This window comes from Bubalus bubalis, chromosome 20 (genome assembly GCF_019923935.1).
Source record: "Bubalus bubalis isolate 160015118507 breed Murrah chromosome 20, NDDB_SH_1, whole genome shotgun sequence".
Lineage (NCBI taxonomy): Eukaryota > Metazoa > Chordata > Mammalia > Artiodactyla > Bovidae > Bubalus > Bubalus bubalis.
The window spans coordinates 40,199,801-40,218,904 of record NC_059176.1 but is presented as its reverse complement, the minus strand read 5'-3'; the positions used below and the strand labels follow the sequence as shown (position 1 = coordinate 40,218,904).

General features: G+C 41.9%; 1 protein-coding gene across 7 annotated transcripts in view; it reads left to right on the top strand.

Annotated features, from left to right (window-relative positions):
* Positions 1–19,104, top strand: part of OTUD7A (OTU deubiquitinase 7A) — a 388,360-nt gene that overhangs the window by 218,131 nt on the left and 151,125 nt on the right. For all 7 annotated transcript variants that reach the window (XM_045163703.1, XM_045163707.1, XM_045163704.1 and 4 more), the window contains 2 exons: positions 12,810–12,904; positions 14,466–14,620. In XM_045163703.1, the coding sequence (XP_045019638.1) occupies positions 14,470–14,620 (151 nt within the window). In that variant the 5' untranslated portion in view covers positions 12,810–12,904; positions 14,466–14,469. The remainder of the gene's footprint in view (positions 1–12,809; positions 12,905–14,465; positions 14,621–19,104) is intronic.

Sequence of the window (19,104 nt, the reverse complement as noted above, 5' to 3'; positions counted from 1 at the left end):
AAGTGTGATTTTTAAAACAGTTCTCAAAAGCCTAAAGAGAGATAATAATGATAAAAATAACAAACCACAGCTACAGAGAAAAAAAGAAAAAGAAAAAAATCCTGAACCAACTACAGAAAAATCAAAATATAGGAATAGTAATAAATGTTTTCCTTGAGTCTCAGCTGTCAGCATCTTTTCCCCCTCTGTGAGCCATGGCCCACCTCTGCTTCCCTAGGAGACCCTCCAGTACTGGGTGGGGGTGGGGGGCTGGTCTCTCTGGACCTACTGTGGTGACAGCTGAACCTATTCTGGCCCTGCTTCTAAGTGTTCTTGCCTCCAGTTTCACAGCTTCCAGAGCTAGGGCATTTTCTTTTGTGGGAACACTCATTGTCCTTTTATATATTCCTCAGAATCAGAGTCTACCTAGTTGATCATATGGATTTAATCTACAGCCTTTACAGCTGGTGGAAAGGTTTTTGGTCCTCTTCCTTAGCCACTCCACCCCTGGGGCTCAGTTGTGGTTTTATCCCCACCTCTGCATGTGGGTCATCCATGGGAGTCTGCTCTTGAAGCTGTCCTGGAGGATTTGGGACTGCCCCAGTGTGCAAAGGGCATGGAGGTGGTGTGGCTGCTTGAATCACAGAGCCCCTGTTAGTGCCAAATTTGCAGGGAAGCTGATAGCCATGGGTGTGGGAGATACCGCACTATTAGGGCTTTTCCCCAGCCTCTGGTAACTCTGCCCCAGTGAGGGCCGAGCACAGAGGTGGCGTGGCTACTTTGATCAGAGACCCCAGAGGCACCAGGTGCACCATGAAGCCAGCAGCCACAGGTGTAGAAGATATGGTGCTTTTAGAAAACTAGTCTCTGGTAGCCGGCATTCAAAGGGCCTCCCTGGCTGGTCCTTCTCTGTTGCTTGGTGCAGCAGGCATTCAAAGGGCCACCCTCTCTGTTGGTCTTTCTCTGTTGGTCAGCTGTTGGCGCCAACAAGTGGGAAGAGAAAGCCTGCAGTGATGGTTATATCCCCTGCACGTGACTCAGCAGTCACGCCCTGCCTGTATAGTGCCAGGCTTCCCTCCAAGGGCATTCCCCGCCACAATTTCCTCTCTTCCATCCCCTCAGGCCATCACCCCATAGTCAGCAACAGTCCTCGCCCTGGAATTGCTCTCCATTCCCTACACTCCTGCTGCCAGCAGTGACTTGTGTCACTGTCCAAGGTACGTAGGGCCACGACATGGATTGTCTGTGTGGTTCTCACTCCATTCAGAGTATCACAGATCAGCTGTTTCACTCTCTGACAGCTTCAAGTGCTTCCCCTCTGTCCCAACTGATTGCCCTGATGTGGAGATTTCAGCTCCCTCAGTCCCCAGGTACAGATCCAGCCCTGCTCACTCTCCTCCTCTTTTTCCCTTCCTTCCTTCATCCTACTGAGTTTTGCATGGCTCTATATATTCCTTTCCAGTGGTCAGGGACTCCTGCCAACTCTTAGCTGGTGCTCTGTGAGATCTTCTACATCTGAAGATGTATTCCTGATGCATCCATGGAGAGAGATGCACTCCACTTCCCATGCCATCTTCAAGACCCTCCAAACTTAAGTTTTTGAGGAGCCAATCAGTGGGGTAGGGGTTGGGTGGGCATGGTTAATGGTTATCTTATAGTTAAATTTGTATTCCCTTCATTGTTACTAAGGTTGATTATCTTTCCATATATTGATTTGTCATGTGGGCTTCCTATAAACTTCACATTCATATGATTTGCCAATTTTTTTCTTGTTCTGTGAATCTTTAATTATTTGGATATGTTCATTTTCTATTCTGAATGTCAGTTCCTTGTTCATTATATATTTTCCAAAATTTTCTCCTGTTCTGTCTAACTTTGAAGTTTTTACAGGATTTGTCATTCAGTTTATTTATTGATTTGGCACTTTTGCTGTTATTCATTTCATCAAATTTTTCTATGATGGCTTTTGCTTTTTGTATTTTAAGAAGGCTTTCTGTATGAGTCAGGACAGGCTAAATGCTACAACAATCGTCCCCCGAACTCTGGTGCTTTAACACAGTACAGTTTTACTTTTTGCCATATGTCAGTCAGTGCAGTGTGGGTAGCATGGAGAGCTCTCTCTCCCTTCCTCCCTCCCCCATCTCACCTCTCCCCTCCTTCCCTCTCCTCCTCCTTTTCCCTCTCTCTCCCTTCTTCCTCTGCTTCCTGTTCTTCTTCCTCTCTTCCTCCCCCTCCCCATCTCTCCCCTCCCCACCCCTTCCTCCTTCTTATTCTCCTCTCTTTCTCTCTCAGTCTCTTTTATACACACATAAACACACATATTTTCCATCCTCTCCCTGGTCTCTCTGTCTGCCCCTTTCCACACTACTTTAATCACAGTACTTTTATGTTTGATGTGTGGTAGAACAGACTTCTGAATCCACTTTGATCTTTATCAAAAGTGCTTTGGAATTTCTTGCTTCTTTATTCGTCTATGTTTTAGAAACTGTCATATTCCATAACAGGTCTGTTCTGGTGGTATTGAAGTTATGGTATGAATTAGAATCTTAAAAATAATCTTCCCATCCTTTTAGTTTTCTTTCTCGCCTTAAATATTGTTTTCTGTCCAAACAGAAAGTATATTTCATGTTTGATGTGTGAACCCTAGTTAATTATAGAAACTTTTAATGAAGTGGATCTTTTGTTTTTTGTAAAAATGATTAATTGGCTAATGTTGGTATGTAAAAAAGGTATTGATTTTTTTTTATGTTGATCTTGTTCCAGCCATTTAAAATGTTCTTCTTTGTTCTAAGACTTGGTCGTGGGCTTGTTCTAAATTTGGATGGCACTGCTTCTAAAGTTTGTATTATTAGGTAGGATAATTGTTATAAGTTTGGAATACCCTTTAATAAGTAAAGGAAGTTTTCTTCTATTCCTGGTTTATTTTGAGTTGTATAATGAATGATGTGAGCTTTTTGGCATCTTTTGAGATGATCATATGGTTTTTCTTCTGGAAAGTGTTAATATAGCATACTCACATTAGGATCATGTTTGGCTGTTAGTAACATAGAGAAGAAATAATAGGGAATTTAGTAGGAGGGAGATTCTGCTCCTCTCTTGTGAGTCTGGGGTAAGCATTTCAGGGATGGCAACTCCACGAATCCCAAGGACTGCCTTCCTGCCTCCTGAATCTCCCTGTACCCTTATCTCCATTATCCTATCGGGGCTAGGGCTCCAGAGTCCTTTGTCTTTCTCTGTCTTTTTCTACAGTTGGATTCACTTACTCATCTTTTAAGGTTTTCATCCATGTTTATAAATGACATTCAGTTCAGTTCAGTTCAGTCACTCAGTCATGTCCAGTTCTTTGCGACCCCATGAATCGCAGCACGCCAGGCCTCCCTGTCCATCACCAACTCCCGGAGTTCACTCAAACTCTCGTCCATCGAGTCAGTGATGCCATCCAGCCATCTCATCCTCTGTCGTCCCCTTCTCCTCTTGCCCCCAATCCCTCCCAGCATCACAGTCTTTTCCATTGAGTCAACTCTTCGCATGAGGTGGCCAAAGTACTGGAGTTTCAGCTTTAGCATCATTCCTTCCAAAGAAATCCCAGGGCTGATCTCCTTCAGAATGGACTGGTTGGATCTCCTTGCAGTCCAAGGGACTCTCAAGAGTCTTCTCCAACACCACACTTCAAAAGCATCAATTCTTCGGCGCTCAGCCTTCTTCACAGTCCAACTCTCACATCCATACATGACCACAGGAAAAACCATAGCCTTGACTAGACGGACCTTTGTTGGCAAAGTAATGTCTCTGCTTTTGAATATGCTCTCTAGGTTGGTCATAACTTTCCTTCCAAGGAGTAAGCGTCTTTTAATTTCATGGCTGCGGTCACTATCTGCAGTGATTTTGGAGCCCAAAAAAATAAAGTCTGACACTGTTTCCACTGTTTCCCCATCTATTTCCCATGAAGTGATGGGACTGGATGCCATGATCTTTGTTTTCTGAATGTTGAGCTTTAAGCCAACTTTTTCACTCTCCACTTTCACTTTCATCAAGAGGCTTTTGAGTTCCTCTTCACTTTTTGCCATAAGGGTGGTGTCATCTGCATATCTGAGGTTATTGATATTTCTCCCGGCAGTCTTGATTCCAACTTGTGTTTCCAGTCCAGCGTTTCTCGTGATGTACTCTACATATAAGTTAAATAAGCAGGGTGACAATATACAGCCTTGACGTACTCCTTTTCCTATTTGGAACCAGTCTGTTGTTCCATGTCCAGTTCTAACTGTTGCTTCCTGATCTGCATACAGATTTCTCAAGAGGCAGGTCAGGTGGTCTGGTATTCCCATCTCTTGAAGAATTTTCCACAGTTTATTGTGATCCACACAGTCATTAGCCCGTGACTTTTTCTCTTTTCTGTTCTTTCTTTTCTAATTTTGACATCTGAATTATTCTCCCTTCATGTAGCAACTAGGAATCTAAGTTCAGCTATAAATCACAAAGCATTTGACTTACTTGGCTAGAACTGATAGGTATTTATTTGAGAAGAATGATGGGAAGTCCAGAGGGGTGAAGTCTAGGGCCTGGGCAAAGTTCAGTGATACCATCAGGATTGGACTTGTTACTCCACCAGCCTGCATGTTGGGTCATCCTCTGGCTTTCTCAAAGACTGAAGATGGCAGATATACTTGGAGATGGTATTTCCTTGCCTAAGGCAGAAAGAAGGAAGAAAGCTGGTGGGAAAGGACTGTGTCAATTAAGCCTGACCCCTTCTATCAGGGAAGCAACGGCTTTCCCATAAACTCAACACGGTTGACTCCTGTCTCTATAACATAGACCTGAATAATTCAGTGCAGCTGCATCCGGATTTGTGAATCTGAGTTCAAGGAGGGGAGATTTCAATGACCAACTCTGAACCATTTAGATTCATTACCCAGTACTAGGAATATTGTCAGTCTCTAAAAGTCAAAGGTTCTCCACTGCAACCTGATAAACCAAGACTTTACCAGTGGTAGGTGAGTAGGTATGGAGTAGGCAACATCTAATGAATGAGTACTTTCCTATTTCTTTCTACACTCTTGATCCATTTTTCACTGTTACCAAATCTTTGTGTATTTGTTTGCCTAGCACAGTACATGTCCATTCTCTACTCAGAAACTCCCAGTGGTTTCCTGCTGGCCTCATGTTAGAATCTAGCTTCTCACCTTGACAGCCCACAGGTCTGACCCTGACCTTCACCTGTAGTCACCATGCCCATCGCTCTCCTGCTTCTGGTATCCCTGGACCCAGAGACATACAGATGTGTTTTTGCCTTTTGGCCTGTGTTCATAGTGTCCATCCAGCTTGGAATGTCTTCTATTCAGCCTTCCTAAATCCTCAAAAACTCATCCTACATTTGGCCTTTTCATTTTGCCAGGCATAAGGAACTGACTCTTTCTAGCATCCTAATTTTTTTCATAAATCATATTATAGCATTTATACTAGTCTAAGTTGAATAATGGTTATTTTCATGTACACCCATCAGATGGAGTAGGAACTTGGATTTAGTATTTTTATTTTATTTGTTCACTCAGCAGATTTATTTAACATCTGGTATATTCCAACTTGTGGTGATGTTAGTGCAAAAAAATAGGAACCCTGACCTTTGGGACAACCCTCACAGAGAGAGACTAGGAGGCACGTAGGTCAGCAGTGGCAGCCCAGGACCCACACACATACTTGAAGTGTTCCTTTCATGTTAGTGAGACCATGGAAGGAGCCTGACCCTTTAGGCTTTTTTTCTTTTAAGACTCTTTTAACTTGTTAGCAGATATACCTTTTCCCAGAAGATCTGGATAAAATGATTGAAATCAACAGGGGAAGTATAAATCTGATTAATGAGTTGTTTAGATCTTTTTAAACCCTTGTTGATGGCACATTGGTCTGGTTCAGACATACATTTTATGCCTGTGTAACAGCTAGATTTGTGAGCCTGGAGAGTAAAAGCATAAATCCTTTAAAGCAAGGGAATCTTGCAAGCATTCCAATGCTGAAGGCTTGAATTGTGCAGGGAAGCTCTACTGGAGATTTTCAAGGATGCAAATAATATTCTGACATCCAAGTGCCCTTAGAAGGTGATCATTCCTGATGTGGGCATCCTCCACAGTTGCACGGACATTACTGTCCTCTACAAGTGAGAATAAATAATGCCATGTCTTGTGGCCTTAAAACTTTACTTCCATGTTTAAGTATTATCTTCAAAATGAGTGATTATTATTCCTTGTGGATTCTCTAATCGTCTTCTCTTAATGTGAGTCCAAGGTAGGAAGCAGCATGGAAAGAACAGTCTGTAACTCTTTGGGGTTCATGAGCCTTAGTGTGATGATACCTATACATCTGTTCCCATACTAAGAACTGTTGAAGATTTTTAGAGATTTAACCTATTAATATGTCATTTCCATGCACACAATAGAAAACCTCAGTAGATCCTACACTTAGTACTATTAGCAAAAATATAAGTTTTAGGAGAGACTTTTTTCCATCTTTCCATCCTAGGAGAAAAATCATTAAAATGTATGACTGAGTGTCTACTAAGGAAATAGTTTACTTCTGATCATACACTGATGCACGTGCTGTGTTTTAAAGGTGCTGGACATTTGGACCTCGGAATGTCTGAAGGCCCCATACCATTATAAAGGGTTGGTGAACAGCGACCTTAGGTCTAAGTGGGTCTTTGTGGGAGTCATTACTCTGCTACTGAGCTCTCTGATCTTCAGTAAAATGGAACAGAGCCACTTGTCTTGTGGAGTTGTTGTCTGAATGAGAGTTAACCTACCTGTAAAGTCCTTAGTATACTCCGTGTCATCCTGGGCCCTTGACAAATCGTAGTTATTTTCCTCGTTTAGCTATAGAGAGAATTTACACCCACGGGAAGAATGTTTTTCATTGTCCAGCTCCTTTCAAATAAATTGGAAAGCCAAGATGAAATGGGTAAATCTGTAGTAAAATACACAAGTCTAACACAATTGAATCCTACAGAAAGTCTAAACAGTAATTTCCACAGGAAAAAATAAATAGGGAAAGTTGTAAAGGGTTTCCTTCAGAAGAAGCATCAGGAATAGATTGATTCACAGGGAATATCTACCTAACATTTAAATGTCAGGTGACTCCAATGCTACTTAGGCCATTGCAAGAGAATTGAGAAAGATAAGCTTATGGTTTTGCTCTGTGTATAGGATGTTAACCATAAAACTGTCAAATTTACACAAAAGATTGCACATAAAAATAAAAGCCATATATAAAGTTAATACATTAATATTAAAATAGGAGTTTTATTTATTTATTTATTTATATTTATTTTATTTTTAAACTTTACATAATTGTAAAATAGGAGTTTTAAATAAAAACTAGCGAACTGAAGAAAAAAGCACATAGGAAAAGAAATACCAACAAATGATTAAAGGTTTATTTATTCTAGAAGTATGAGTAAAGCTTAATATTAGAAGTTAATTGATAGAGTTCATTATATTAATAGATATTAAGAAAAAAATTATGTGAAAATCAACATCCATCCATAATAAAGCTACTCAATAAGGTATATGGGTACTTTCCAAACGTATATACAAATATGTGTATAGCCCAAAAGTCAGTAGCCAGCATGTTACTCAGTGTGGCAATTCTACTAAAGTTAGGAGAAAAGCAAAAATGCCCATTCTCTATGAATAGTTAATAGTATATTGAATTAATTCAGTCAGGCAAGAGAAGAAAGAGGCTTAAAACCTGAAAATTCAGAGCAAGATAATCTCTGTTTGCATAGGATGTGATTGTATATCTAGCAAAACGAAAAATAAGGGGGAAAAGACCCAATGGATAAATTTCTATAAACACTGATTAAGAATTTAGTAAAAGAGCAGGATATAAATTTAACAGCCAGAAGTCAGTAGTTTTGTTTAGAAATATGATAACCAGTTAACACACATATTGGGAGAAAAGATACCTTTTATGGATATCTAGGCATAAATATGGGGTTCCCTGGTGGCTCAGTGGTAAAGAACCCACCTACCTACGCAGGAGATACGGGTCCTATCCCTGGGTTGAGAAGATCCCCAGAGAAGGTAATGGCAACCCACTCCAGTAACTTGCCTGTGAAATCCCATGAACAGAGGTGCCTGTTGGGCTATAGTCCTTGGGATCACAAAAGAGTTGGACATGACATAGTGACTAAACAATAGCCAAGGCATAATTTAAACAGAAAAATACAGAAATAGACCCAATTGCACATGCAAACATACCATATAGCAGTGAAAGCATCTGAGATTAGAAGGGCTTCCCCACTGATGGGTTTTACTCTTAAGTTGTGTTGAAACAGTTGGATAGACAGGAAAAATGCTAAAATTGAATCCATTCCTCACTTGATACGCCAAGATCAAGTCCAACTGCATCAGTGCTTTCAATGTGAAAAATAAAACCCTTTCATAGATAATTTTTAGAGCAGTTTTAAGTATACAGCAAAGCTGAGCAGAAGGTGTAAACTGTTACCATGTAACTCCTGTCCCCACTCACATGGCCTCCACCTCTGTCAGCATCCCACACCAAGGCAATACGTGTGTTATAATCAATGAACTGACACTGGCACATCCTTATCACCCAAAGTCCATAATGTCCATTAGGGTTCAATCTTGGTGTTGTGCATTTGTTGGTTCGAAACCTTGGGTGTTCTCATGGTGAAATCCAAAACTGGCCCACATTCTCTTATGTAATGAAACTAACTTACCCAAGCAAAGAGACAAATGCTTGGAGTGCTTTCTAGGAAGCTGGGCCGTCCTTTGTTTTAATTGGTTATTTAAACCTTAGGAGCTTATCATTTAAACTTGACATCAACTTGCTGATTTAATAAGAAACAAAAGCCTAATGTGTAATAAAATGGGAGGCGAGTGCAGTTTTAGCCGTATTTCCCAAAGCATGGAATAGTTTGTGGATAAGCCAGGCCCCCATCCTCCACATGTGACACACACCCTCAGTCCTGTGTGTGTGTGTGTGCATGCGCAAGGGAGAGCCTGAGAAACCTGTGTGTCAAGAGGCCCTCTTCTGTGGCAATTGCTTCTGTCTTCTCTGGTTGGGGTCCCTGTGAATGTAGCGTGACCGAGTTTACGCTGTCGCAGGGGTTCAGGCAGCACTGCTGGGACTGAGCATGGCTAGGGTTGATCGGGGGTCAGCAGGACACTGAGGGGAGCCACACAGGAGACACCCCATATGCAGCAGGCAGTCCAGAGCACCTGTGAGCGTGCAGAACACCCTCTCGGGACTGCGACTGTGCGGAGTCAGGGGCCTGGGAGGGAGGGAAGGAGGGAGCCAGGGGTGTGAGGGGCTAGGCCAGGCTGCAGGGGCCCAGAGAGAAGGGCATGGGAAGCACCTCTGTGCTCTGGGCTTCTAAGTGACCCTTGAGAGGCTCCTAGCAGGAGAGCTGCCGGTCCAGTCTGTCTGCCTGTGGAGGAGAAGGTCAAGGGTGGGGGACAGCTCTCGTCCCAAGGGAAAGACCAGGGTACATCTCAACAGCGCTGCCTGGCTCTCCCTTCTCAAACCTCCATCACCTCACACACAGAGAGGACTCATGAAAATACCTACTCAATAGATAACAAGGACCTATTGTGTAGCACAGGGAACTGTACTCAATATCTTGTAATAACCTATAAAGGAAAAAATTCTGAAAAAGAATATATGTATATATATCTGAATCACTTCACTGTACACCTGAAACTAACACAATATTGTAAATCAAGTATATACTTCATCAAAAATAAATAAATCATATGTTAAAATGTATAACATTTTTAAAATTAGCATATAAATTATTTTTTTAAATACTTATCAAGGATAAAGAGCATATCCCCCAACATGGTTTTAGGAAAATGTCTAGCCAGGGGCCTGGTCCTTGGAACATGGCAGTGATTGGCCAGAAACAGAATATTCTGGCCAAAGCCCTATATTTTGCAGGGAGAGGACAGAGCCCAGGGATGGGCTTGGGTGGTCACCTTGAACCCCCTCCCGGGTTCTCCCCAGGGTCCTACTGTGCATTTTCAGGCCTTTGTATCCATCTGGACTCAGGGACTGAGGTGCAGCTAGGAAAGAGGGTGTTGGTCAGCCTGCCCTGCCTGTGTCTGAGAGTGATAGGGGGCGGGATGGGGGGCACTTGGTGCCTCTGTTGCTCTCAGGAGCAGGCACCTACCTGTCTGGGTGCACGCCTACATGTAATCAATTAGCAAGCTTTCTGGTATGTCCAGCAGGACTGGCTGAGGGCAGCACACACCCCTTCTCCCATCCAAGCTAGCTCTTCAGTGCTTCCAGAGGCGGCAGTTCTGCTCCTCAGTGGAGACCTGGGCAGGCGAGGGTGGTCCTCGTCATCACAGGTTGGATAATAGCTCGCACTTACTGAGCATGCCCTGTGGGCCAGTGTGTTTCATGAACTAACTCCTTCAGACTTTAGACCAGCTAAGAGGTACTGTTACGATTCTGATCCACCAATGAGGAAACTGAAATGGTGTACCTGAGGCCTCACAGGAGTGGTGATGGAGCTATTTTGGCACTGAGAGAGGCTGATTCCAGGCCCAAGCCCCATCCATGGACTGCACTGCCTCTCCCAAGACAAAGCCACAGTGGAAAGAGCTTGACATGCCCCTGTCCCCAGGACAGTAGGCAAGACCCTCAGAGAAGTTCTGTCCAGGGGCAAGATGCAGAGCCTGGACATGGCCTCCCTGGTCCTCACACCTCACAAGGACAGACCAGGGGTGCCTTGGCCATGAAGGGTGGGTCGTGGGGCCCAGCAGCGCTCTCTGGAGGACTGGCATGAGGGGGCAGGGGTGAGGATGGCCAAGATGGCTGGGAGCCCATGTCCCCATTGGCCTGGCTCCTCCTGTGTCATCACAGTGCTTGAATGTGGGGCCTCAGTGTGGTGGGGGCATTAGATTTAAGAAATAAGTCTTGGGTTTCCCTAGTGGTCCAGTGGTTAAGAATCTGCCTGCCAGTGTGGGGGACATGGGTTCAGTCCTTGGTCCAGGAAGATTCTAAGGCCATGCTGCAACTACTAAAGCCTACTTGCCCTGGAGACCACACTCTGCAACAAGAGAAGACACCACCAGGAGAAACCTATGCACCACGACTAGAGAGTAGACCCCACTCACCGCAACTAGAGAAAGCCCACATCCAATAGCAAAGACCCAGCACAGCCAAAAATAAATAAATGATCAGTTCAGTTCAGTAGCTCAGTCGTGTCCAACTCTTTGCAATCTCATGAATCACAGCACGCTAGGCCTCCCTGTCCATCACCAACTCCCGGAGTTCACTCAGAATCGAGTCAGTGATGCCATCCAGCCATCTCATCCTCTGTCGTCCCCTTCTCCTCCTGCCCAATCCCTCCCAGCATCAGTCTTTTCCAGTGAGTCAACTCTTTGTATGAGGTGGCCAAAGTACTGGAGTTTCAGCTTTAGCATCATTCCTTCCAAAGAACACCCAGGGCTGATCTCCTTTAGAATGATAGTTTTTTAATAAAAGAAAGAAGTCTTCAAGGGGACATGCACATTAACCTCTTGCTGCACCAATATTTATACTTGAATATGGTGAAAAGTTCTTTTGAGGTCCACCCTTTAATTTCTGTCTGTGCAGAGGACAGGGCACAGAGGAGGAGGTGTGGCATGAGTCTTCATCACAGCACTGGTGAGAGCCAGTCTCAGTCTCAGCACAGGGCCTGGTGTAAGTGTAGAAATGGTGTAAGCTGTGTTATACAAAGTGGCCCAAAGGTGGAGCCAACCAAGTGTGTGGCTATGGATGAATGGCTCCACAAGGTGTGGTCTATCCATACAGTGGAATATTATTCAGCCTTGTTGTGGCCACATGGTATATCCTCCCAAAATTCATGTGCTGAAGCCCTAACCCCACAATGTGATGGTATTAGGAGGTGGAACCAGCAGGAGGTAATTGGGTTTAGATGAGATTGTGAGGATGGAGCCCCCATGCTGCTATTTGTGTCCTTGCCACATGAGGACCCAGGGAGAAGGTGGCATCTGCAGCCAGAATATGGGCTCTCACCAGATGCCAGATCTGCCAGCACCTTGATTTCAGACTTGCCAGCCTCCAGAACTATGAGAAACCCATGTCCCTTGTTTGAGCCATCCAATCTGTGGCATTTTGTGACAGCACCCCAACTAAGATGAGCCTTAAAATGGAAAGAAATCCCAACACTTGCTACAACACACATGTACCTTGGAAGACCCCATGCTGAGCCAAATAAACCAGTCAACAGGGGGCAAATGTTATGTGACTTGTTAAGAGGATCCTGGAACTGTCAAACTTAGAAACAACATAGAGTGATGGTTTCCAGGGGCTGGGGGAGCGGGGAGGGAGTTCATGTTTAATGGGGTAGAGTTTCCATTGGAGAACATGAAAAAGTTCCAGAGATCATGGTGGTGATGATGGGTGTATAATAATGTAGAATATATTTAATGTCACTGAAATGCACTCTTAAATAGTGAAAATGGTGATTTCATGTTATATATGTGTTATTATAATTAAAAATATGCGAGATTAAATGTATTGATGGGGTACTTACTATTAAGGTTGAAAACAGGTCTGTGATGGGAAAAGGATACTCTCTGAAATATAAGTACTGGTTATAAAGAGGAAATTTGAGATACTACCCGCCTTGCAAAAGCCTCCATGTTTGGGAGGTGATGGCCACCTGGTAGGCAGGTGCCCAAGGAGAAAACGGGCTTGATTCAGACATTCGGCCAAGCGGTGCGCCTCCTATGACACAAAGCAAAGCCTCAGCCTCTGTCTGACTGTCAGGAGAGTAACATGCTCTTATCTTCTGCTTTGTCCTCCAGGTGAAAGGGACCAAAGAAGTGGCTCTCCTGGCCGAGGCCCCAGTACATGGAGAGAAGGAAGACAGCAATCTCCTAATTGGAACCATATACATTAGGTCAAATCATGTTCTTATTGTCAAGCCACACCAACCCAAAAATCACACCCCAGTCAGAGCCATGTGCAAGCTGGTGTAGGGACAGTGAATGTCTGACGTCACAGACGCCACTGTCTTATTCCTCCATCTTCAGGGCCTGGCACCTTCTATGAACTTACTTCCCCAAGTCTTACAGATGCTCAGGTGGACTCAGAGAGGTAACACAGCATGTCACCTCTTATCAGAGGGGCTGAGCTGGGGTAGGAATTGGGCCAGCAGTTCTGGCTCTAAAGCAGCAGCAGTCGGCACAGACCTAGCGCTCGAGCAGAGCCCATCCAAGTGAAAAAGAAATGGAGGATTCTCATCAGTGGCATGGGATTTAAACTCACCCCCATGACTTGCAAAATTAATTAGATGCTCACCAGGATAACATTTTGCATCATTTATACTTAGCAAACTTTCTGTGAAGGTCCAGATAGTAAATATATTTGGTTCCGTGGATCTTACAGGTTCTGTTTTAACTGCTTGACTCAGCCACATGCAAAAATGACCACAGATTGTACGACAGGGAGTGGACAGGGCTGGTTCCAATAAAACGTTATTCACAAAGTAGTGGACTGTAATTCGCCAACCCCTTCTTGATGGAGACAGAGGTGCATTTGTGCTTTATCAGGCATGACTGTGTTACCCGTTTACTGGTGGGAGTCACCCTCACATGCCAGGTACTGTTTGTTTCTCCCTAGCAACTGCCTGGTGCAGTTAGCCTGTGATCAAGCTACAGGGTGACATTTTATTCCTCTAACTGGGATTATTCTGCTAGGAAATCTGAGAGCTTTATGAATTTTATTGATTGTTCTTGTGAGTATGACAACTCTTGGGAAAATGGCAAACTATTTATCCTCTTCAGCAAGCATAGTATTTCTGTCGACTCTGGATTGGTGTGGAATACTTCCTAAGAGCCAAGTAAGGACTGAGGTGGGCGTGGGGATGGGTCACAGTTTAAGATGTAGGTAGGATATAGCAGCAACACAATTACATTCGTGGAAGCGTTAGCAGCTCTAAATGAATCTCTCTAAGATTCATTTAGTGTTTGATTATTTTAGAACAACCAAGTCTATCTTCTTCTCAATTGGTTGTCACTGGAATTGACATAATCTAAGATGAGAAAGTGGGCTTTCCCAATGGCTCAGAGGTAAAGAATCTGCCTGCCAATGCAGGAGATGTGGCTTTGACCCCTGAGTTGAGAAGATTCCCCTGGAGTAGGAAATGGCAACTCAATCGAGTATTCTTGCCTGGAAAATCCCATGGACAGAGGAGCCTGGTGGGCCACAGTCCATGGGGTCTCAAAGAATTGGACATGACTGAACAGCTAAACATGCACTCAGGGTAGGAAGACTGAATTGGGAATGCCCTCTGTCTCCTATGGCGCCTACAAAGGGAATGACATTTGAGTCTGACTTTTATTATTTACTGTTGCACACAAATAATCAGGCATTGTCCCACACTGGCTCAGATACGTGTCACACCGAGCGGAACTGGTTTCTTCTTTCCATCACGTTCGCCTCTCTGTTCTCTCCTGCAGATGGATGGTTTCTAGCCTGCTTCCAAACCCCACCTCGGCTGAGTGTTGGGCGGCCCTCCTACACGATCCTATGACTCTTGATATGGACGCAGTCCTGTCAGACTTTGTTCGGTCCACGGGGGCAGAACCTGGTCTGGCCAGAGACCTGCTGGAAGGTAGGCCTCCTCCAGGTCCCCCAAACCACCCTCTTGGCCATAACTGCCCCCAACCCAGTGACAAAAGATAAGTTTTCTCTTACTGACAAGGGTGGTACTTGGACTCCTTAAAAAGTCAAAGAGGGTGTGGATGAGGTGTGGTGTGGTTTGTTACTCTTGACTTTCTTTAGGGAATTGAATAGATCACCCAACTCTCTATAGGAAAAGAACAGAAGGCATTCACTTGGTTTTGCTTTGCATTAAAGCTTCTAGATATTGAGTCAAAGTCTATCAATAACAGTTTATCAGGCTGTTTTTTTAAAGAAAATAGATTCAGTAAAGCAGAAATTAGAAACCATTAAAAAGAAACACTTTATTGAAGACCTGAGCTGCTTATCTGTGTCTTAGCTGAGACAAAAATATTTCAGGCCGAGGTTTTTGGTGAAAAAAACACCTAATAGCCAACAAAATAGTTGAAAATAATTCACAAGCAAGAAGGCAAATTCATCCTCAGGCTTTTAGAGTGGATATCATTCACTACATGAAAAACGTGCTTAGTCTATATTTAGAATGTTTTGAGATAGTTATTCAGCTATAATGAAATAAAAGTAATGTTTAGTTTCAGTCTCTAAAATTGACTTATTTTGCGTATTTTTACAGTTTCTTTCTTTTTTTTTTTTTTGTGGTGGAGTAGAAAAAAGTGGGAAGAACTGATTACAGCTTCTCAGGAGAGTCATGAGTGTGAAAGAGGAGTTATAAACAATTACTCTTTGCTCCAAATATATAAATTCCTCCTTGTGAAATTAGCACATACTTGGTCAAATAGTGTAAGTCACAATGATTCCTTCATTCCCTTAAGGAAAAATATGACTCACTGTACATTTGCTGGTTGGAGGTAATACTCTATCCTGTTGAAAATGAAGACCGCCCTATTGGAGGATTCTGATAAAATGGGAGTCATTTCTAAATTTCCCTGAACCTCCCAGAATTTCAAACATTCTTGGAGTTTAGAATGAAATATGCTTAGAGAATGTATGTGATGTGTGTGAATCTAAGTGCTACTCTAGTGTTTCCCTGATAGCTTTTCACTGCTTTTCTTAGTTTTAGTGAGCAGTCATGTAGGGAAGTAGGTTTACAATGAGATTGGCAACAAGGACTGGGATAAGTCCAGACTCGACAATTTACTGGCTAAAAGATGTAGGGAAGATTATTTTATTTCCCTGAAGCCTTAGTTTTTGTCTGTACATTGAACCTAACCCACCTTCTAGGGTGACCGTGAACATTAGAAGTTGCGATGTAAATGCTTGGTGGGTGGCGTGGCCAGCATTTAGAGATGCTCAAGCAGTAGCAGATGAAGGTCTTGTCTGCTGTTGCCTTCTTTGCAGGTAGTGCTGACCTTGCCATTGATATGGTTAGTCTTCAACTGCAAACAAGAGCTTTCAGCTTTTTTTTCTTTAATTTTATTTTTTAAGGGAAAATGTAAGAAAATAACTTTTGTGTAGAGTTCTAAGAATTTGAACATGTGTGTAGATTTGTGTTATTACTACCTCTCTCAGAGCACAGAACTGTCTTATCATCCCCAAGAACTCCTCCTGCTCTCTTACAGCCACGCCTTCCCCAGCCCTGGCCACTGGCAACCCCGATTCCATTTTTTATCACTTTGGTTTTGTCTCTTTCAAGAACATCATATACATGGAGTCACAAAGAACCTAACCTTTTCAAATGGGCTTCTTTTCACTCAGCATAATTATTTTGAGATTCACCTGAGCTGATATGCTTGTCTATAGTTTGTTCCTTTGTTTTGCTGAGTGATACCCATTGTAGAGATGGACCACGGACTGTTTAGCCACTCAACTGTGGGAGGCATTCAGTTGTCTCCAAGTCTTTTTGCAATTATAACTAGAACTATGATACATTTGAGGACAGGGGTTTTGTGAACACAGTTTTAATTTTTCTAGGGTAAACACAGCAGAGGGATTGCTATTTCAAATGGTAAGTATATATGTCTAAACGAAATTGTCAAACTGTTTTCCAGAGTGCAGTACCATTTAGTATTTCTACCAGAAACATGTGGGAGTTCTAGCTACTCCACATCCTTACCACAATTGGCTTTTTTTTTTTTAAAAAAAATTAGCCATTGTAGGTTTAGAATGTCATTTCCTCATCATTTTAGTTTTCATTTCCCCAGTGACTAATGATGCTCAATTGTTTTCATGTTATTTTCCATTGGTGTATTCTCCCTGGTGAAATGTCTGTTCAAGACTTTTCCCAATTTCTCTGCAAAATTAGGTTGCTGGTTTTTTACAGTTGAGTTGAAAGTTCATTATATATTCTGAGTATAAATCCTTTGTCAGATACGTGATTTGTAAATATTTTCTCCCAGTCTGTGCTTGACTTTTCACTCTCTTAGCAGTGCTCTTGGCAGAGCAGAAGTTTTTAATTTTGCTGGAATCCAGTTTATCATTTTTTTTCTTTTATGGATTATGCTTTGGGTGATGCATCTAAGAACCTTTGCTTAACCAGGTCATGAAGATTTTCTCCTGTGTGAACTCAAAAGTTGTGATGTCTGACTCGTTTGGGGCTGATTTTTGTATAACATGTGAGATTTAGAGCAAGCTTCATTTTTATGCATATAGATGACCAGTTGTTCAAACCATTTTTTGAAGATTATCCTTCCTCTTTTGAATTGCATTTACATAGTTGTCACAAACAAAGTGTGTCTATAGGAAACTATTGATGTCAATTCAGTTTTATTGATCAGTATGTCCATTTTTTTGCCAATGCTATACTGTCTTGATTAGCTTTGTGGCAAATCTTAAAATCAGCATGATTCTTTCAGCTTTATTCTTTTTCAAAAGTGTTTCAAGTAGCCTGTATTTTTGCCTTTCCCTATAAACTTGAGGATTAGGTTATCTCTGTCTATAAAATTTCCTGCTGAAATTTTTATTGGAATTATGGTAAATCTATAAATCATTGCCAACTATGTTATGTCTTTGAATCCATGAAGACGTTGTAGCCATATTTTCCATTTATTTAGGGCTTGTTTGAGTTATTTCATTAACAGTTTATAGTTTTTAGCATATTAGATCCTATACATATTTTGTAAGATACATCTTTGGGGAGGGATTGAACTTCTATATATGGTTTAAATTCATTTTCTAATTGTTCATTGCTAGTATGTAAAAATATAATTGATTTTTGCATGCTGTTCTTATATCCTACAATTATACTACTCTCAGTTATTTGTTCAAGTGTGTGAGTATGTCTGTTCCTTAAAAGTTTCTATTTCTGCAATTATGTTGTTTCCTTTCCAATGTATGCCTTTTATTTATTTTTCTTGACTTATTCTTCACTTATTCCTATTTATTGCACTAGCTAAAACCTCCAGTAAAAGTGGAATAAGAGTGATGAAAGGGAACATCCTTGCCTTGTTCTTGATCTTAGGGGGAAAGCTTTCCATCTTTCACCATTATGCAGCGTGGGTTTGGTTGATGTTCTTTGTCAGGTGAAGAAAATACCTTTCTGTTCCTAGTTTGCTGAGAGTTTTATAATGAACAGTTTTTTTTTTTCCCCAAATGCATCTTCTACATCAATTGAATGATTGAGTTCTTTCTCTTCTTTAAACTGCTAATATAATGTATTGCATTGATTGCCTTCTAATAGTAAACGAGCCTTTCAGCTATTATTTCTTCAAAGATTTTCTACTGTACATTTTTCTCATCTCCTAATGGGACTTCAATGATATAAAGGTTAAACCTTTTGTTACTATCCTACATATCCCTACAGTTCTAATCATTTTCTTTTCTGATATTTTCTCTGTCAATTATTCACTTCTGTTGATCTCCTTATAAAATTACTGAATCCTCTGCCATATCCATTCTATTACTGAGCCCATCCAATGATTTTTTATTTTAGTTGTTGAATTTTTTCATTTCTAACATTTCCACTTGATTCCTCTTTATGCCTTCTGTTTCTTTGCTGAGGCTTTCTGTATTTTTCAAGAGTGTTTGTTCTGTCTTATTTGTTGGAAAATATAATAACTACTTTAAAGTCTTGGTTGAATAATTCCAATATCTGTGGCATCCCAGCATTGCTGTTGATATTTCCTTGGTTTTTTGTTATGGTGAGTAAATTTGGATTGTATCCTAGACATTTTGAATATTATGTTTTAAGACTTAGGTTGTTTTTTTAATCTTATAACAGATATTGTTTGAATCTTATAGCAGATTTTGTTTTAGGAGGTAATTAACCCCGTAGGGTTCAAATCACAAGTCCTCAGTTCCCGAAGACTTCTGTAAATTGTGGTTTCAATGTTGAGTCTTTGAGAAGTGCTATTGGATCTGTCTGGTGTACACCTAGTGGCAAATCTGGGACTTAGGCAATCGTTTGCCCCATATTTTACTGCTGCAGGTCCCTGGAATCTACTTAGAGTCAGATCCATATACATGCAGCTCAAGAATTCATAAACAACTTTAAGGTTTGCTTTCCTAAGCCCCTGCCATATC